General features: G+C 42.8%; 1 protein-coding gene across 1 annotated transcript in view; it reads right to left on the bottom strand.

Moving 5' to 3' along the window:
* The window catches only part of LOC138288093 (collagen alpha-1(VII) chain-like), a 963,348-nt gene that overhangs the window by 95,401 nt on the left and 848,129 nt on the right, over window positions 1-19,818 (bottom strand). The window contains exons 92-93 of the mRNA XM_069229319.1: window positions 18,107-18,169; window positions 4,125-4,241 (exon numbers count right to left, since the gene is read on the bottom strand). Coding sequence (XP_069085420.1) covers window positions 4,125-4,241; window positions 18,107-18,169 — 180 coding nt within the window. The remainder of the gene's footprint in view (window positions 1-4,124; window positions 4,242-18,106; window positions 18,170-19,818) is intronic.

Raw genomic sequence — 19,818 nt, 5'->3', positions numbered from 1 at the left:
CACAAAGAATATGTTTATCCTACACACCTGTGTCAAGCTTAGCACCACAGAAGCTATGCATGGCTGCCTCATGAGGAACAACCATGACTACCACTTATCTACTTAGAGATCAGCTCTCAGCTTCCACTCACCATGCAGACTCAAGGACAAATGGGCAACCGATCAGACTGCAATAGTGTTAATCAAATATCTTGGAATCAATTTCATTATATTTACTTGATTTGTATTTAGATAGAAAACAAATAAAGTCTGAAGCATGGCATTTGAGTTTAATCCATTGAATGAAAATGATTGTATCAAGCCAATACATAATTTTAGAGTAATAGAGCTAGAATTATGAACCAGGTGACAGCACAGTACTACAAACATAAAAAAGAAACAAAATTAGAAAATGTGAAGAGCAGCACATGTTGAAAAAGCAATGTTTGGCTGAACAATCTTTTTGTGGTGCAAGCCAGACAGAAGTAATCTTCGTCAAGATCTAACAATTTAACAGTCAGAATAGTTTGAACACGATGATTAGTTGACATTTCAACCCACTATGTAATGAATATTGGAGAGCTGTTGGGGTGCTGGGGGGTTCACCAAGGCAACCATCACCAAAATCACAACTGCTTTGCATCAGGTGCAGCAAGGATACAGACGGCTTCTCTGGCCTTCACTCCTAACTCAACTGAGCTCTCTGGTCTGATTTAATCCACGGAGCAACTAGAACTCTTTCTATGGGCTCTTTCTCTATACACATTCAATTTATTTTTTGTTGCTGTTGCGTACATTGATTTGTACCCTCTGGTGAAGTATATACCGCTAGACAATGTGCACTGAGTTTGTGGTTGTAGGCTGCTATTGGAATGTCACAAGACCATTTGTCCTAAAGAAGAACCTAATATTCATTACATGATGGGCCAAAACATAATTTGGTCCAGAGTTTAACTTTTCAATGTCTAAATTACTAATTGAATAAATATAGCAATTCTTTTCTTATCCTTACTGTTAACTCCGAAACAAGTTATTTTCTACATTTATAGGAACCCTTGTAATTGAGCATATTTATCTTTCCCACTTGTTACTCTGTCCATTCGTACCATGTTTGACATTCTCCGAGAAAGAGGTCCCTCCATTTCTATGGTATCTACAGAGCCGTGATTCCAAGAGAGTGATTGGGATGGGCGTAAATGCAGGGCAGGGTGCATACCCAATCTCTGGTCAGTCACAACTATTATTTCACTGGCTGGATAGCACCATCTAGTCTGCAGCGGCTGAGGCTTCCACAGGCAGGAGGCCTCATGCTATCCAAACATATGTGAGGGGAAAGTGGTGACTCATTTCTTCTAGCTTCTTTGCATATTGTGAGCTAGTGCCCAGAACTGGCTCAACTGTGACTCACTGACTTGTTTGGTTTCAAAAGAAAAAACTGGAAGTGTTCCATTAGTGAGCCATCCTAACAGCGACTTTGTCACACTGTTCCGAAAAGGGCTTTTTGACGAAGAGACTGTTCACAATGCCAGCATACCATGCATTTTATCTTCTTTTTGTAACGGTTGGCTGCAGCAGTCCTAACAACTGCTCCTGGATGTCTATCCATCTTCAGGTATTTTTTGTGTCTACCTCAAGGACAAACTTTCCCCTTTAGTAAGGCTGAGAGTGAATCACTAGATAAAGAGGGATGGAAGTGGTGGTGAGGGACAGGATGGCTAGGAAACAATGTGAAGCAGAAAGGAAATTGGAAAATAAGCGAGGGAAGGGACATAAATAAGAGGGGATAAAAGTGACAGAGATAAAAGGAGTGCTTCCAAAGGAAGAATGGCACAGAGAAGGGCAGAGATGAAAATTAATGAACGCTTGAATATAACACAAAAATGTGTTTCTTCCCATGTAAATTGTGTATTCTGTTGAAGGTCTAGCTCTGGAATAAGGGAGTCAAGAGACTTAAAATGTCAGGAAGCTCAACAGTTACCAGGTCGAGGGGGATGGCCAACATTGGTGAAATAATTCAGAAAGACCAAGGACAAACACAGGACGTTCTGTGTAGGTGGGGGAACCATGATAGAGCTGGACACTGGGGCACTTTTTCCAGGATCCAAACAATCTTGGAGTAATTATTTCGCACACAGTAAATATTGCTTGGTACCTACCAGATGTGCAACTACTTTACCAAACTGAGTTTCAGACCTCATATTGGGAGATATTGGTCTAACAGCACGTTGTTTTAAGTCAGAGGTGCACAAACTTACAACTTGCACAGTTGATTTACGCAATTTGTACAAGGATTTATGTGGAAACAATCACGCTAACAACTTGCCAAGCATCTCCAAACTAACAGACTTGTTGGTCCTTGTTGAGAAGTGAAAGTTGTAACAAAATCCATGTGCCAAGACAGTGTGACAGATACTTGGTTGTCAGTTTGGACACTTAGGGTGCATTCTACCTGAACGCGTTGGAAGAACTAGTTCAGGCAGTAGACTCTCCTCCCCCACTGTTGAAATTTTCCAAAGGGTATTGGCTTGATTAACCTATGGGATGCACCTGTGAGCTTTCACTGGTACAGAACCTGAAACACTGAAAGCAGCTTATGAAGAACCCCCCACAAATGGATTGTTCCTTGCCAGTGAGTGCCAATTAGCACGAAGTGCAAGTCCTCCAATATTCAGTACTTCCTGTGTTAATAAGGGGTTGCAAACACTTGAATAATATGTGAATATTACCACTATGAAGGGTTGTCTCTACCAGAATGCATTGGGTTAACTGGTGCAGAGAGGCAGTGTGCGCCACCCCTCACTGTTTACATTTCCTAAAGTGTGTTAAGTTGATGAACCCTAAGAATATACCTATTCGCGTGTAGTGGTACAGAACCTAAAATACTTGAAGTAGCTCCCTGAAACAAATGGATTGAGCCTTGCTGCTAAGTGCCAAATAGCATGAAAACATATTCAAGGATATCCAGCACCTTCTACGGCAACACTGGGCTTAGGCACTCGATTCATTCTGATTCATTCACTATTAAGGACTGCGTTTATCAGAATGCGCCAGGATGCTCCCTCCCCCACTGTTAACAATTGCGGCAAACACAATTAGCAATAAAGTAACATTGGTAATTTAGGGGGAGTTCTTTGTATCTTTATTGGATCTTGGGAGGGTCCTGGAAATAGTGACTAGGTAAAGTCTGCAGTGTTGCAGCAGGCAGAGGCAACAGCAGACTAGTTTGGCCTGAAGTGTATTGTTTATGCCACCGATCCCTACTGGTGAAATTATGCAATGTCCTAGCCCAGCAGACGTTTTAATCGCAATATTCCTGCAGCAAAAAATATAAAGGTTTCAGACACTTTAGAAAGTAGTATCTTACATTTTGTTTATCTCTGTGAGGCACTCCATTCTTCCCACTCCCACAACCCACTAGAAATGAGGGGAAGAAATCATTAGAGTGGGGATGGGCTGGCCTGATGTTAGTTCCAAATCACTTGCTCTAACTAAAGAGTAAAATGCAATTACATGGCAGAAATTACTACCCAGACCCTATTTTTTTTTACAAACTTTAATTTCCGTTTTACAAACTGTAAAACGTAATTTGACTAATTTTCCGTGTATAGGAGTGATCTGTTATATGTATGAAGGGGTCCATTTGACATTAAAAGCAACAAGAAACAAGTTATCAATGCACCCAAATTAATCGTTAATTATAAAATGTGTTCCATTAGTTCCAGTTTTGTCCACATACTACACTTTTATAGGGAATATCAGCTGACTCCAGTCCTATATGGGAACTGGTCACAAATTTTAATGATGCCTGTTGTTACATTTTGTATTCAACCACTCCAACGTCCCTTTTTTCTCCTGAAGAGTCGATTTTCCCCCAAAAATTGTATACACTGAACCTGAATCCAGAAATATTTGTAAGTGGTCAATTAATGTTGTTTACCAATGGATGACTCAGTGAGGATAGGCTGCAGTGCCATATGACAATATAAAGCAGAACATCTGGGGCATCAGCTATTGATGGCAAAAAATACAACAAAAAAACCTGAAAACGGCCTTTATATCAGGGTACGAGGAACTCTCCAGCAGACAAAAATACTACTTTGCCTGCAGGAGAATCCTTTCACAAGGCTTCAGTGAGTGCTTCATACCTGTGGGCCAGCATCTCCCTGTGGCCCTGGTAGTCCTGGAGATCCAGGTACGCCAACCTTTCCTGGAATTCCAGCTGGACCTTTGAAGCCGCCTAGGCCCGGAAACCCTCTGTCACCCTGCAAATGCACAGATAGCAAGTGTTAGGCATTGAAGATCGAGCATACGTTCACTATAAATTATTATGTGGTCATTTAGTTGTAATTGAAGTGTTTTCTACAAATTACAAATTCTGCAATAAGATAACTTAAGTTGAAACATCTCATCAAGTGGTGCTCTTACTTTATTTAACAAATAATGCATATTTTAGAGCATTATTAGTTTTACTTATAAGTGATTTTTAAAAGTGTCAATTAAATTTATGGGTTTCAATGAAAAAGTAAAAACTCCAAGATGCAAGTAAAAGGGGTAGGTAGAGGAAGATATTTCTGCAGTGGGGGGAAACAGGCTTTTGTATGTTACAGTACTGTACAGTTATAATGTGTGTAGTATCTCTGTAGCATACACCACAAATAAGTGCAGTTACAGTTACTCAACTCAGTTGACTTCATTTTATTACCCTGAAATTTTCAGAATGATGATAAGTTGGGCCTGCTGGAATTTTTGCCAGTGACCCTCAGGATGCCTACAAATCGCTCCACAAGCTCCACCCCCGAGGCTGCAATCAAAACCTTATAAATCTTTACTACCCTATGCATTTTAATGTCATTACATTATTTTTCTAAAAGTAAACTAATCTATCTTGGAGCCTGAAATTTTCATGGAAGGAGTCAATTCTTGCCCATCATTGGCCTCCGTCCTGCAGTGACAGCTATCTGCATGAACTCTTTGTATGTGACCGCAGCAGACACATAACTCCGAATGCACAAGGAACTTTCTTTACAACACTACTTTGGAGTTAAAAGTGTTCCTTTTCTTTCCTAATAGGTTTAGAATAGAAATTATCAAAGTAAACCACTATGAGCCTAATATAGAGTTCGGTGAACTGGTTTACTCTGTCAAAAAAGTTACTGTTAGACTGGCTTCCTTGGCGTGGTGTTGCCCTATCTTGTTGCTTACAGACCACCTGTTTTCACATACCTTTTTTTTGCTGGTCTTAGGACTCTGCACAATTTAACACTGCTAACCAGTGCTAAAGTGCCTGTGAATTTTGCATAAAATATGTTAACATTGGCTTATACCCAATTGGCATATTTAATTTACTTATAAGTTGCTATTAAAATGCACTACATGTGCCCAGGACCTGTAAATTAAATGCTACTAGTGGGCTTGATGATTGTGCCACCTGCTTAAGTAGCCCTTTAAACATGTCTCAGGCCTGCCAGTGCAGAGAGTTTGTGTGCAGTTTTAAAATGCCATATTTACCTAGCAAAATAAACCTTCTACCAGGACCACGCGTTCCTTTTTAATAAATATAAGTCACCCCTAGCGTAGGCTCTGGACAGTCCCGAGGGAAGGGTGCAGCATGTTTAAAAATTAGAACATGTACGTTTAAGTTCTGCATTTCATGGTAGTGAAAAACTAGGCATGGCCTATCCCTCCCACAGGATGACATTGGAGTTGCCTTATTACATGTTATAAGTGTAATTTCCAAATGGAAAGAGATTGACAATTTATGCTTGGTGTCTCTCAAAGTCTTATCCAAAATCCTAACCTGTGGTGAAGTCAGATTTGAAATTACAATTCTGAAAATGACACTTTTAGAAAGTTGCCATTTTATTGCCTTATCCATTTGGGGCCACATGTACCAAGGTTCAGAATTGCTATTTCGTATTTGCAATTCCAAGCGAATCACAATTAGGAAATCACAATTCAAAATGCACAATACTCCATTGAGTTTCTTTTGTGATTCCCAGAGGGTCTCAAATAAACCTACCTCATTAACATTAATGAGATAAATCGAAATTTGCGACCCACTGGGAATCGCCGATGGTGGCCTGCTGGAGTCAGCAGACCACCTCTGTGATTGCTTTTAAACAAAGCAACCTTTTTATTTAAACGCAGCCCGTTTTGATGCATTTAAAAAGCAAAAAAAGAAAAGTTTCAGTTTCTTTTTTTATGGGTAGGCAGTAGTCTGTGTGGCCACTGCCTGCTCTTAAAATTTTGTTTTAGATGCATTCACAAAGGGGAAGGGGTCCCTTCGGAAACCATTCCCGTTTGCGAATGGGTTACTACCAATTTGAAATTGGTGGTAACTGCGATTGTTTTGTGACTGTATCCAGGGTCACAAAATAATCATACATGCCACTGCAAGTCGCTGTTAGGAAGGGATGCCCTTGGCATGCCCCTTCCTAATAGGGAGTCGCAAACCCATTTTGCGATTCTGTAAACAGATTACCGAATTGCCAAGTTGGGTTTGTACATTGGAAAATGCTTTCCTTTGGCTGCAAACAGTCAGATTCTGTGGATCAGGCTATTTGCGACCAAGAAAAAGCTATGTACATCTGGCCCTTGGTGCCTTCAACCTGTCTCTGGTCACATGACCGGGTGTAGTTGGCAGTTGAGCTTTGGGCTACACACAATGGGAGCTTATGTGTGACTGCATTGGCCATTGCTGGCCAGGTGGGAGGGGCGACCTAAGCACAGCCCAATTTACACTTGAATTGGCTTCATCTTGTCTCCACTCAAAGGGCTGCATACCCCTTGTAGTTAGTCTGGAGCCAGGGCAGGGATGGCATGCCATCTGTGCACTTCAAAGGCATGCCGCTAGACACTTCTCTCCACTTCAAGGGCACAACTGTGAATAAAAGAAACAGCTCAGAGACCACCACTTCTGTATACTTCTGGACCTGTGGATACTCTGCCAGGAAGAAGGACTGCTCTGCTGCTACAAGGACTGACACTCTGCTGGACTGCTGCTCTGAAGGAACTGCTGTCTGGCTGTGCTGATCTGCCACTTGCTGACCCCTTTCCTGCGTGACAAGGAGTGGACCTGCATCTTTTGAACCTAGAACCAGAGTGACTTCAAGGGCTAGTTGGCTGGCCTCCTGATCTGAAGCCTCAGGGGCATAACTGCCATCTGTGAGCCTATCCTGCTAAGTGGTGCCATCCCAGCCCTAGATCCTTGGAAGTGGACTTAAGTTGCTTTGCCAGCCACTGTGGTACCAGCGGAACCAACGCATCTCCTTTGCTGCGCAGCGCAACCCCAAGCAGAACCGATGCATCTCTGCTGCAGTGTGGACTGGGATTGGACTACCACAAAGACTAGTACTGCAGCCACATCCCACATTGTTTTGGAGATGCCACTGTGTGACATATCCTCGCTGCAGGCCCTCGCATCTCTCATTGATGGCAGCCTCAACACCAGACTCCAAATCACAGCCTGCCAGCTCTTCGGAACTGACATATCACCCCGATTGTGCATTGCATCCTCAAAGCTGGACTATGCATCGGAAACCCCATCGATGGGATCCTGAACGACAATGCAGGCCCTATCACTTCAGCCTCGCTGCATCTCAAAACTCACACTTTGCTTTGGCTGCCCAATGCATTGTTGACACTGACCACTGCAGTGCTCCGCAAAGCAGGATTTAGGAATACTCTATTTAGCAGGCCTAATTGGGTTCCTGTAGCCAGCTCAAGCTACATCATGGTTGGCCTGAACTTGTGACTTTGTACCTGTCTGGTGCGACCAGATATCCACAATTGGAGCTTTACGCCTTTTGGCACTTTTTTCTCTAAAAACTGTAAAATTCAATATCTCCAGTTTTACTAATTTGATTCTTATCATTTTGGTCATCTTATTTAATAAATTCAGATCTATTTTCTACCTGGTGTGGGGGCTTTTGTGTGGTGGTTTCACTAGTTTACTGTTTAATGTTTATGTTACTTCACATATTGTCTCTAAGTTAAGCCTGACTGCTCTGCACCACGCTACCAGGGGGTTGAGCACAGGTTAATTTGGGATTTGCTTGTACCTTACCCTAACTAGGATTGTGGTCGCTGCTTGACTAGGTCTGACACCACAGTGAACCAGTAACCTAATTTCTAACAGTGACGGATATCCCATCCACTGTATTACAAGTGTTTCATATGCATTACTTTCTACAAAATGGGGCAATAGGTCAGCCCTCTTCAGCCATTTACTAACTTAACTGTAAGAGGCAGCATTCGGCCTGGTTGATCAAAGCACATCCACACACAATGCAGTTCTCATCAGTGTCTGGGACTACTGTGCGCATTTGGAGTCTAAAAATATATTTTTGCATTCAGTCAATTTTTTAAAATATTTTGGCAGGGGACCAGCAGACCCCTCAAAAATAATGTTCTACAGAAACAGTGGCAAACCAAAACAGGCAGTGACAACGCCAAAATGCTGTCAGCCATCACGAAACCTAATGGCTGTGCCACTGCTTGCTTTAGTTTGTATTCTGCAATCAATGGCTCATAGGTAATGTATGAGCACTTCCTGTTGCCTGGGCATCTCTTTGATGAATATTTGCTCTTTCTTATCATTAGCAGACAACAATGGTCAAACTTGTTGAACATTCTAGTTTATATTTTTTTGCACGTCTCAATTATGTGTAATTTGAACCGTGGGAAACTGTCGGGAAAGGGACATCTGCCAGCCTAGGATAGATATGTAAGTGCAATAAAATATTCTCCCGTCTTGGCAAGCGAGAGGCAAAATAAAGCTGTTGGCTTCATACTGCTGGATTCTCTCTGATCCCAGCGTCGCTGGGTTATTCGGGGCACATCTACACTCTGCGCATTCTCTGACTGAGAAAGGCAAAAAAGTTGTTTTTTCTGACTTTCTGAAAGTAGCACATGTTGTTTTTTAGAGTTGTTTACTAGCAGCAACAGTGGATTAGCCGCGTCTATTCACCGCCCACCCTCAGAAGGGTGTGAACAGTCGGAGGAAAGGCGTGCTAGTATAAGACACATTTCCACTACAGATAACATCGTATATCTTTTCCTGTTGGCATACCTACTTGGAAAGAAAGAAAACCCAAATAGTATGCAATAGAAAGAGGAAAAGGGTGAAAACGGCCAAGAAAGAGGTCAGTTTTTCTATGACAATAAAAGGGATTATTATCTTTCTCAAGAAATGGAAATCATGACCACAACAGATTTCAATAGTGACCCTCTGTTTTCCTAAAAAGTTAATTCCATTTTTTAACAGAGGAACAGGACTTGAGGGAACACGATTAAAACTATTGAACAGTTATTGTCCCTGAATCCTGCAGATGCATTTGCTTCCTGAGTTCACTAATATGAGGAAGCCGCTTACATAGTAGAGGTAGAAAGGGGATTAGAAGCTTAGACTCCTTTAGGTGAGCTTCTATAGCACTCTACATCAAGCTATTGACAGTAATGGCAGTAATGGGAAAATTACTCCTTGCAGCACCTGTGGTTGCTCCTCAGCAAGGACTGAGATGTGGGTGTGCAAGAGCCCGCAACTGAAATGCAAAACGTCAGGAGCTTTAAAATATAAGGTCCAAACCAATTCATGGTATAAAAAAACATAAACATGTGTTAGAAATGGGGTCTCTAGATGGCAGTCAGTTTCCACCTTGGACAGGGTGTAAACTGACTGCCAACTAATGACCCCATTTCTAACTCTAGTCAGGGTAAGGGTGTCACACTCGTAAGATAACCCCTGCTCATCCCATTGGTAGCTTGGCATGAGCAGTCAGGCTTATCTCAGAGGCAATGCATTAAGTATTTGTACCCACACACAGTAACACAGAGAAAACACTAAAAATGGACACCACACCAGTTTAGAAAAATTATCAATATTTATTTAAGTAAAACAAGATGAAAATGGCAAAAACATGCACAAGGAAAGATATGAATTTTTAAAGATTAAATCCCAATAAAGCGCTTAGAAACACAGTAGCTCCAAATGATGTTACCACAGAATCATGACGTAGTCATTCCCAACAGTCCGAAGCCACTCATGAGGGAGTGCAGCGCCGGCCATGGAGTCACATGGACCCCAGGTACAGTACCTTAGAAATGAAGCAGAATCAAAGATGCAGCATGGAGTCGGGGAGGTGAGGTGTCGCTGGAGCCGGTGCCACATCAGTTCTGTGCTGCAATGCAGGGGGTGAGGCATTGGTCCCTTATGGAGTTGAGGCATCAGTTCCTTCTGGAGGTGAGGTGTCGGTTCCTTGCGGAGGCTGCGGAGGTGAGGAGGCGTCGGCTGCGAGGCATCAGTTCCTGACAATCGGGCAGGGTTGATGAGTCCAGTGGGTCAAGATGCGATGAGGTGACTTTACAGAGTGGCGGTCACACCACCGGGCCACAGGTGCCGCAGCAGAGTCGGGTGTCACGGACATCAGTGATACGGCACTTGGAACTCACAATGTCACAGGACTTTAGAGGCGCTGCGGTGGCGTCAGGCCAGCGGTACCGGGCCTGAGGCTTCAGTCGCAGTGGGTGCACTTCAGCAGAGACCACAGCTTGGGGTGCAGGCAGCGGCACAGAGTCAGGCAGCAGCGCCGGTTCTGGAGTCCTGATTCGATATGCCTGATTCTTCTTGTTTTGATGCCAGCTTTCACTCCCAAAGGCAGAGAAACTGGACACCCCCTGGCAAGTCAGGGTCCTCAGCACGAGAACCCAGAGGCTGGTAGGTGAAGTCTTTGCTATCCCTGAGACTTCTTAACAGGAGGCAAGCTCAGTCCAAGCCCTTGAAGAAACTTCACAACTAGGATGCACAGGAAAGTCCAGTCTTTGTCCTGTCCAAGGCAGAAGCAGCAACTGCATGCCAACCCAGTAAAGCCCACACAGCAAAGGGGTGGTACTCTTCAGCACAGCTCTTCAGCTCTTCTCCTTAGCAGAGTCTCCTCTTGATCCAGAAGTGTTTTTAAAGTCTGGGTTTTTGGGTCCAATACTTATACACATCTCTGCCTTTGAAGTAGGCAAACTTCAAAGGAAAGTCTTTGTAGTACACAAGACCCTTCCTTTTCTGCCCTGCTGCAAGATACACGCTAGAGGGGTTAGAGACTGCATTGAGTAAGGACAGGCACAACCCTATTCAGGTGCAAGTGTCAGCTCCTCCCACCACTCTAGCTCAGGAAGACCCATCAGGATATCCAGGAGCACCTCAGCTTCCTTTGTGTGACTGCCTAGAGTGAATTCACAACCAGCCCAACTACCATCCTGATCCAAACTTGTATTCCACAGCCAGACAGAGGAACAGAATGGTTAAACAAGAAAACGCCCACTTTCTAAAAGTGGCATTTTCAAACACACAATTTAAAAACCACCTTCACTAAAAGATGTATTTTTAAATTGTGAGTTCAGAGACCCCAAACTCCATATCTTATATCTGCTCCCAATGGTAATTTACACTTAAAATATATTTCAAGGCAATGCCAATGTTAAGGTATGAAAGGCATAGGTCTTTCAACAGCAAAAAACGAATTTGGCAGTATTTCACCATCAGGGCATATACAACACATCAGTACAAGATCTACCTTTTAAATACCCTGACCCTGTGGTCACCTTGGGCCTACCTTAGGGGTGCCTTAAATGTACTACAATGGAAGTTTTGGGCCTGGCAAGTGGGTGCACTTGCCAGGTTGACATGGCAGTTTAAAACTGCACACACAGAAACTGCAATGGCAGGTCTGAGCCATGTTTACAGGGCTACTCATGTGTGTGGCACAATCAGTGCTCCAGGCCCACTAGTAGCATTTGATTTACAGGCCCTGGGCACACAGGGTGCACTATACTAGGGACTTACTAGTAAATCAAATATGCCAATCAGGGACGACCAGTCGAAATCACAGTTTACACAGAAAGCATATGCACTTTAGCACTGGTCAGCAGTGGTAAAGTGTCCAGAGTCCTTGAACCAACAAAAACAGGTCCAAAAAAAAATTTGAGGAAGGAGGCAAAATGTTTGGGGCTGACCCTGTAGAAAGGGTCCCGGTCCAACAACATGTATTGGTTAGTTATCACTAGAAATCCGGGGTGAGAAGCAGAGAGAGAAAATTCAATAGAAGCCTATATGGCCTATGTTATAAATGTTTGTAATGTGAGTTTAACAGAACAGTAACTTACTGAAAATCTTCGAAGTGTCTAGGTCTTTTTAACAGGGAAGGGTCAATGGGCAGCCCTTGTGGTAAGTGGATCATGGTGGTGTGAGGGTGAAGGTTATGCCTGATAGGAAAAGTTAAGTTACCCTTAATATTTAAAGTTTTCCTGGTCCTCATATCACCTTATTGGAGGTTCATTGGGTATCAGCTTGGTGGGAACTAGCACTGATTTGTGTTTGCACAGTTAACAATAACTGGCAAAGCCTAAAGGTCTGGAGATGGCAACCATTCTTTTGACTTTGTCAATGTTTACTGTGATTTGTCATCATTTTTGTAAAACGTTATTGGTGTGGGATCTGCTGAACACACACAAATATAAAAACACAGTGGTTAAAAGTACAAATCTATTTTTAGTCAAAAAAAGCACACAGTGTCATAGTAGACCCTGGCACTGAAAATAAGTACTTAGAGGGTGTAGGTACTTAGATGGCGTAGGTACATAGAGGGCGTAGGTCAGAGAACTCACAATCCACCTGGTATCGGTGTAGCTTTGGAAAACAGGAACAGAACCTATGCTCTCCAGCAATCACATCACACAGGTAATTGTGAAAGATTTTCTCATCATCCATCTGCACAGGATGTGTCATCATTGGATTTCCCATCATCAATCTGCACAGGACATGAAATCACTAATTTCCTTCAGGTCACTGGCTTCCCATCTAAAAAGACTTTAAAAGAAGAAGCCAAGCATGAGGACTCATTTCCTATGATCCATCTGCACAGGAAGTAACATTACTAGATTTCCCGTCATCCATCAGCTCAGGAAAGAAAATCTCTGGTTTTCCACCAAAACTGTCTCTAAAAGAAGAACCCAAGCAAAGGGACTCACTTCCAATCATTTATTTGTACAGGAATTGACATAATTGGACTTCCCACCATTCATCTGCACAGGAAGTGATGCCACTAGTTTCCTGCCAATCTGTCTTCATTTAATGGCAGCTGCAGTGTCCTAAAGGCAATCCTGTCTGTGCTCTTCCTCACCCCGCCCCACGCCTAGAGCCAGGACACTTGGTCCTTCTCCCACCCACCTCCACCCTCATTCCTACTTACCATGACCCTATCCTCCATGCACCCCGGTCAAAGCTCCCAGTGCTGCTACTCAACTTCGTTGCTCTGAAATAAAGACACATTCTGCCGTTTCTCATTCATCCTCCTGCGCTAAAACCACTACCCTTGCACCTCATACTTAACACACTGGACTCCCCGGAGTCACACTACACCACACCCTTCCGTGCCCTGAATACTCCTCAACACTTGATCCCTCATGAAACATATCACCAAAATCTGGGATATGCTACACAACAGCTGCCCTTCCTAACCAAAACCTGGCTGACTCCATTGTCGGTCCCATCATCACCATGGCAATCCATCCTGAATATAAGATTCCAGACAGAAGTGGATAAACAGGCCCGAAGGCAGAACCGCCATCCTTTTCAAAAATCCATTCAATGCTCCATCACCTTGGAAAGCACCACCCGCAACATGAACACTTGACCTTCAAACTCCTCATCCCTGCCAACTACACCCTAAGCAACACTCTTGTCTGCCACCACCACAGGCCACACACCACATTTGGCAGCACCATAATGGATTTTGTTGCTCCCCTGATCCTCGACTCTAGTGCCTTCCCCTTCCTCTGTGACTTCAACTACCACCTGGAGAACCTCATCAAACCCAGCCTGTCCAACCTCCTTGAGGACCTGTCCAAACTCAGACTCATCCAGAGAGTGCTCACACATGCCGCCAGTCACCTACTGGACCCCATCTTCACCAGCTTCAACAGCATCACAGTAGAAAAGCCCACACAGGACACCTGATCTGAGCAAGCTCTCACCAACATTCACATACCCATCCCAAACCTCTGAAGAAACACCATTGTCAAATCTTCACTATGGTACTGGAACAAGATCTCAGAAGCATCCTGGTCTTCCGAACTCCAACACACTGGCCTTGACACAACAACAATGTCTGTGAATCCATCTCCATCCTTAAAGACTGAACCACCGCCTGCACAGACATCCTGGCTCCAAACCCAACCAACCCATAAGAACCAGACCACAAGCGCACTGGTACACAGAAGGGCTCAGGCTCACCAAATGCCACTGCAAGTAGCTTGAACATAGATGGAAACAAAGTCAGGGAGACTCTGACAAGAGCATCTACAAATCTCCCTCCTATGCTGCCATGAGCAAATCATCTATATCTATCTCTCTATATATTTCTAACTCTCTATTTTTATCTCTCTGTCTTTCTCTCTCTCTCTCTAGATAGATAGAAATATATATAGAGATAGACATAGATGATTTACTCATGGTAGCATCTATTTTTGTAAACTAAAATGGATGTCACTAATGCCAGACATGAGAACACTCTGAGCTGGATCACATGGAGCCCGATGCCAAGTAGGGTGCAACTTCGTGAAACCAGCCTCAGTTAGGTCTTGCAGAGATTTACACATGCTCTTATGTATCTGCAGAGTTTTTTACTCACAGTTGGGACATTTGGGGGTTTTGTTTGACAGACAAATCTGTGCATTTTCTGAAACGAGAGAGCTGTGTTGTGTTTTGGCTGCAGTGTGTGAGTCTCTGGTCCTGCGGTGAATATTGTGATACCTGGGCTGGTGTAGACCACGGGCAAAGAGAGATTTATTATCTGAGGAAGGGAGACTGATCAGAGATTCTCTCTGCTCCAGGTTCGGTGTGCTCACATGCCCTTGTGTTTCCCTGGACCTGAATAAAGACGTTTGCCTTTTCTACATGCATGTGTCATGGCACCTTCACCTAGAGGTGTGCCTTCCATTACAACATTCTGCAGTCAAAATGACACTAACCATACAAAGCATAAGCTGATATGAGCAGCATTCAGAGAGGCTGTCAGATACTTTGCCGCTGGAACTCACTACTTGCCCACACCATGAACAAGTGAAAACGTGCATGTTCAAGCTATCTTACATCACATACTCACCAGCCCCCCTCACTCTACCATGTCCACCAATCTTGCATTTGCTCATAAACAAAGCCAGCTCTATAGAAATAGCTCATCACACTTCTCTCCATTAATACACACATCTATACACAGACACACAAGAGCACACACATAAACACAAGCGCATGCACATGCACATGCAAATCACCAAGTCATGTAATATATATATTGCACTTTTCACAAGAAAGATCATTTGCAATAACACATTTATCAAGATAGATGATTACATTATAGCTGTTCACATGTAAATGCTATTCATTTACCTTTACAGTGCTGAGTAAGGGCCCTTTAACAAGTCAGATTGGCTTACTCACATGTCAGACAGAGCTTTGATGTCCCTTAGCCCCTGCTGCCCCAGGAAAATTAATGAGAGTGCCCGGGGCGGACTTGGTTCATACTTAAACCTGCTTTTAAAGCACTATGACCTTGCTCTTGTTGGATACAGTGCAACAAAAGTCAGCAAAATACTGGGACAGTATGACACTCTGTACAATTCATTCTCAGATCTATTTTTAGGCCTGGCTTGGCATTCCAGCTGTCCCCATACCTTATGAGATCAACAAAAATTACAGGATTTCATTGGGTGGAAGTAGCGTGCTTCCAATGAAAAGAGTGCTCGCGTTGCGCTTTTGCTTACTATAGCAGGACTGAGTCGGGTATGATGGCCAACCAATGATCCTGGCTTTAGGCCTAATCTGTTTATTAACAAGTTTTACAAAAAATGCTGTATGTCTGACATATTTACTGTGATCTCTCAGATTACTGTAGTATGCAAGGGTTTTGATGTTAGTCAACACTTCTAATAAATTGTGGATACAGAAATTTTGCTCTTTGAGAATACTTATTAGGCTTTTTTGAGAGCGATATTTTGCTTAGACAACTGCAGTTTTGTGTACCCTTGTAATTTTCTGACTTTATTGCCTGATGGCTGCTTTGTGGGAAAGTTTATGCTCAATAGGGTAGGCCTATATGGTGAAAAGCTATAGACCTGAGTGGTGCACATGGGAAAAGTTATGTCTAATTCTATAAGACAGATTTACTTATTATGAAAAGTTATGACAAAGGTAGTAGGCCTAGCCTAGATTATTTAACCAGAAAAACTTTTGTTAAACCAATAGGCATTTAACAGAGGGTTGTTACTACATTGTGTTACAGGCTATTGACTGGTAGGTATTTTGTTACATGTAATCTCACATGTTAGCGTAGTCAGCAAGGGTTTTTGTGTGGGCCGCCCATCATAACAAATGCTGGGGGGTTTCACTTTACTGATTCCTTTTTAAGTTCTTCTTGAAAGTGGCTATAGAGCGTTTTGCAAACTATCTTTCTACATATTAGTGATTGTTTAGCCATATGCATGATGGCTGCCTGTTAAGCGTGATTGAATAGGCCTGTGTTGGTTAGAGTATCAAGCCATTGGCAAAGGGTAAAGGCCTTACCAGTTAATTGGGATACATTATTATAGGTTTTGTTGCAGGTTGTTATACTCTGTGCTCAAGGTGTAGGCTGGTTATTTTGTTGCACATAATTTCACAGATTACCGTAGTAGGCCAGGGTTTTGGTTTTGGTGACCCACCTGAACAAACCACAGGGATAGCAGATAGATATTTTATTACATGGAATCTCACAGATTACCATATTAGGCAAGGGTTTGGTGTTGGCTACTGCCTCTGAGAATCTGTGGGTATAAAAGATTTGCACTGTGTGAATCCCCGTTAGTCCCTCTTAGGAGAGATATTATTTTGCTTTGTCAAGAGTAATTTTTTTATATGTTAGTAATTTTATGACTGTATGTCTGATGATTGCCTTGTAGGAAAGCTTGAACTCAAAACAGTAGGCCTGAACTGGTTATGGTGACAAGCCATTGATAACAGCTATAGGTTTGATGGGTTCACTAGGAAAACATATTTCAGATGCAAACAGCTCTTATATGTTTATGTTATTCTTGCTAGAATCTCTTCTGAAGGCCTGTCGGGCTTATCTCTCTACCAAGATCTTGTACTAAAAAAAGAAATAATTAAATAATACATACACCTATACAGGTAAAGAAGGCCTTTGGGTCAACTCTCTTCTGCCATTGGTCTGTCTGAGCTTAATGTAGATTGTGTTTCCATCCATGAAAGTGAACCTCATACTGCCATATGATTCAATCCACATTTGGCTCTCTTGCTCTATGATTACATGTACACATTCATGTGAAAAAACTGCTCTTCTGTGTATTCAGAGGATACTGCAGCTCCTCAGGCAGTTCTAACAGCCGCTTACTTCCCACTCATTTCATCTTCAGTGTACAGCATTCTATGTGGCCACCTGCCTCTAAATCAGGCAAACATCATGGAATGCTATTCTCCATAATGTATCATTGTTTTGAAGGTGCCCAACATGTTGGCTCTAAATGCGGAAGCCATGTGGGAAAATTAAAACAATGATACACTATGTACAACACCGTGCAAGATGAACACTTGCTGCTACGTTTAGTTTTGTTATTACAAGTATATACCCACTGTGTTTACATAGCAGCATGGTATTTGTTTTTTATTTGTATTCTTTTAATTTATCTTGCAAATATTGTTGAGTTTTGTGTGTTTACTGTGGCTGTGTCAGTGGGTGCATGCAAAAATGAGTCAGTGTAAGGATGAATAGATGCATGAGTGCAAAGACGAGTGGCAGTGCATGCACAATGCATTATGCCTAACACTATCAACAACACAAAAGGCACTTTCATTCATAAGCCGAACCAATTGGCTTTGCCAATGCTTGTTGCAATCTGCAACGCTCCCCTAAATAGAGCCAAACGTACTCACCGCTGCCCCCTTCTCTCTCTAAACACTTAAGACAAGTGGCATTTGCAATGCGAAAAGGGTATATGTTATTTCCAGCGCATAATTCTGTTAGAGAAGTATGACTGATGTCCTACTGCAAGATGCCCGATGTAATGTTATTTTGAGAGCACTAACCTTTTCTCCTTTTTCTCCGGCATCTCCCTTGGGCCCGTCTAGGCCTGTCGTTCCACGCTCGCCCTAAAGGATGGTTGGAAAATATAAAAATCAGGCAAATGTAATTCTGCAATCCTAAAATAGAAACAACATTCAAGTGTGTGAAGTAGGCTATTTAAACATAATGAATAGGTGGATTTTTCTGATTTGCAAGGTGATTGTAGAGAAGTTACTTCGGGGGTGGTCAGTCGCGCTTCACAAATCCCCCAGATGAAACGGGTAGAATCCCTGGGTGAGTGGGCAGGACCAGCTGCATTAAAATAACTGCAGAAACCACTCGCAGATGTGAAGGTCGCAACAAAATCTCCTAGACATTTCAATGAACCTTTCTGGCAGTTGCAGGCTGCCGTAGTAAGGATGTGTAAATAATGTGTTTATTTCTCACAATTAGCCTGTAATCGTCCGCTGACTACCACCGTAGCCTTTACTGCTACATTTACTGAGAAGTGCCTAACCAGAGCCCTTGGATTTCTTTGGCTCACACCTCTTTCGGATGGCGAAGTTCTGAGCAGAAAAGCTGACATATTTTCCAGCAAATGACATAGGGACAAACATCAGTGGCAGAGTTCAAAGAGCCAGCAGGCAGAACATGGTGGTTGACTCGAATTGAATAACTAGAGACGGATTTATTCTTTGGCGCCCAGCAGGGGTTTATTTATAATGCATTGGCTGCCAATGTGTTTCTCTGTTTGCTGCAGGGCTCCTTCAGCATGACGCAACCCTGCACCAAACTATTTTATTTTTTACAATAAAAAATGTAATGCTCTCCTCGCCTTAGCATTTTACTGTCCCCTCACCACCAGGATTTGTTTGGCATTAACGGACAGTAAACAAATGGCTACATTTCCGCCCTTCCTGAATGGGTGGGTGGAAATATAGCTATTTCGGTGATGGAGTGGTCACTGCCATAGCCAAACCTATGGTACGCCCACATTTAAATCAGGCGGAAAGACGATTATGTTGGTGGTAAGGATACTCTGTTGCTGCTTCAACAGAGTATCCTTATCGCCAACATATAAATCAGGCCCTAAGTCTGGAAATCCTTGTTAGCCATCAATAAAAAAGTTAGTGTGGATCTGCAAACAGTTGTTCACTAGCACCAAACTTCAAATTTGATCTAAGGTCTCCACAACTAGAATTTGAAACTGTGGCCTTCTGATAGCACAGATCTCTGCAGCAGAGGCCTTCCTCAATGAGCTATCTCATCACAAAAGCAGTGGGCAGAGTTCACTGAAAGAGACGCAATATCCCTTACCTAAAATGGAGGGTGCGTGCTCTTGGAGTAAGCACACATAGAAAAGGGGCTTTCTTTCACTAGGATTGGGTGTACCCCTTTAAAATGAGCTAGCTCCTGTTTCCTGTTAACATGCTGGTATTATCGCATTATTCCCTCCCCCTGAACTCGTTTGAAAGGGGATACACAGAGTAACAGAAGCTTTCTGGGGACCTTCCATTGATGGCAGAGGATTCTCTTGCCCCTTTTAAGCATCCATGAGCATCTCTACTACAGAAAGTACCACAAAGGAAACTTCAAAAAAGCCACATTTTTTCAACAATGCGTCTGAACATAGCAAAATAATGGAGATAGTGCAGAGAACAGCAACGAACAATAATTCTTTATGCTGTTGATTATTGATTGTTTCTGGAAAGTTGTTTAAATGACCTATTCTTCT

The sequence above is a fragment of the Pleurodeles waltl genome, chromosome 4_1, assembly GCF_031143425.1.
Source record: "Pleurodeles waltl isolate 20211129_DDA chromosome 4_1, aPleWal1.hap1.20221129, whole genome shotgun sequence".
In the NCBI taxonomy this organism is placed as follows: Eukaryota; Metazoa; Chordata; class Amphibia; order Caudata; family Salamandridae; genus Pleurodeles; species Pleurodeles waltl.
This window is presented reverse-complemented; position numbering and strand designations above follow the sequence as displayed.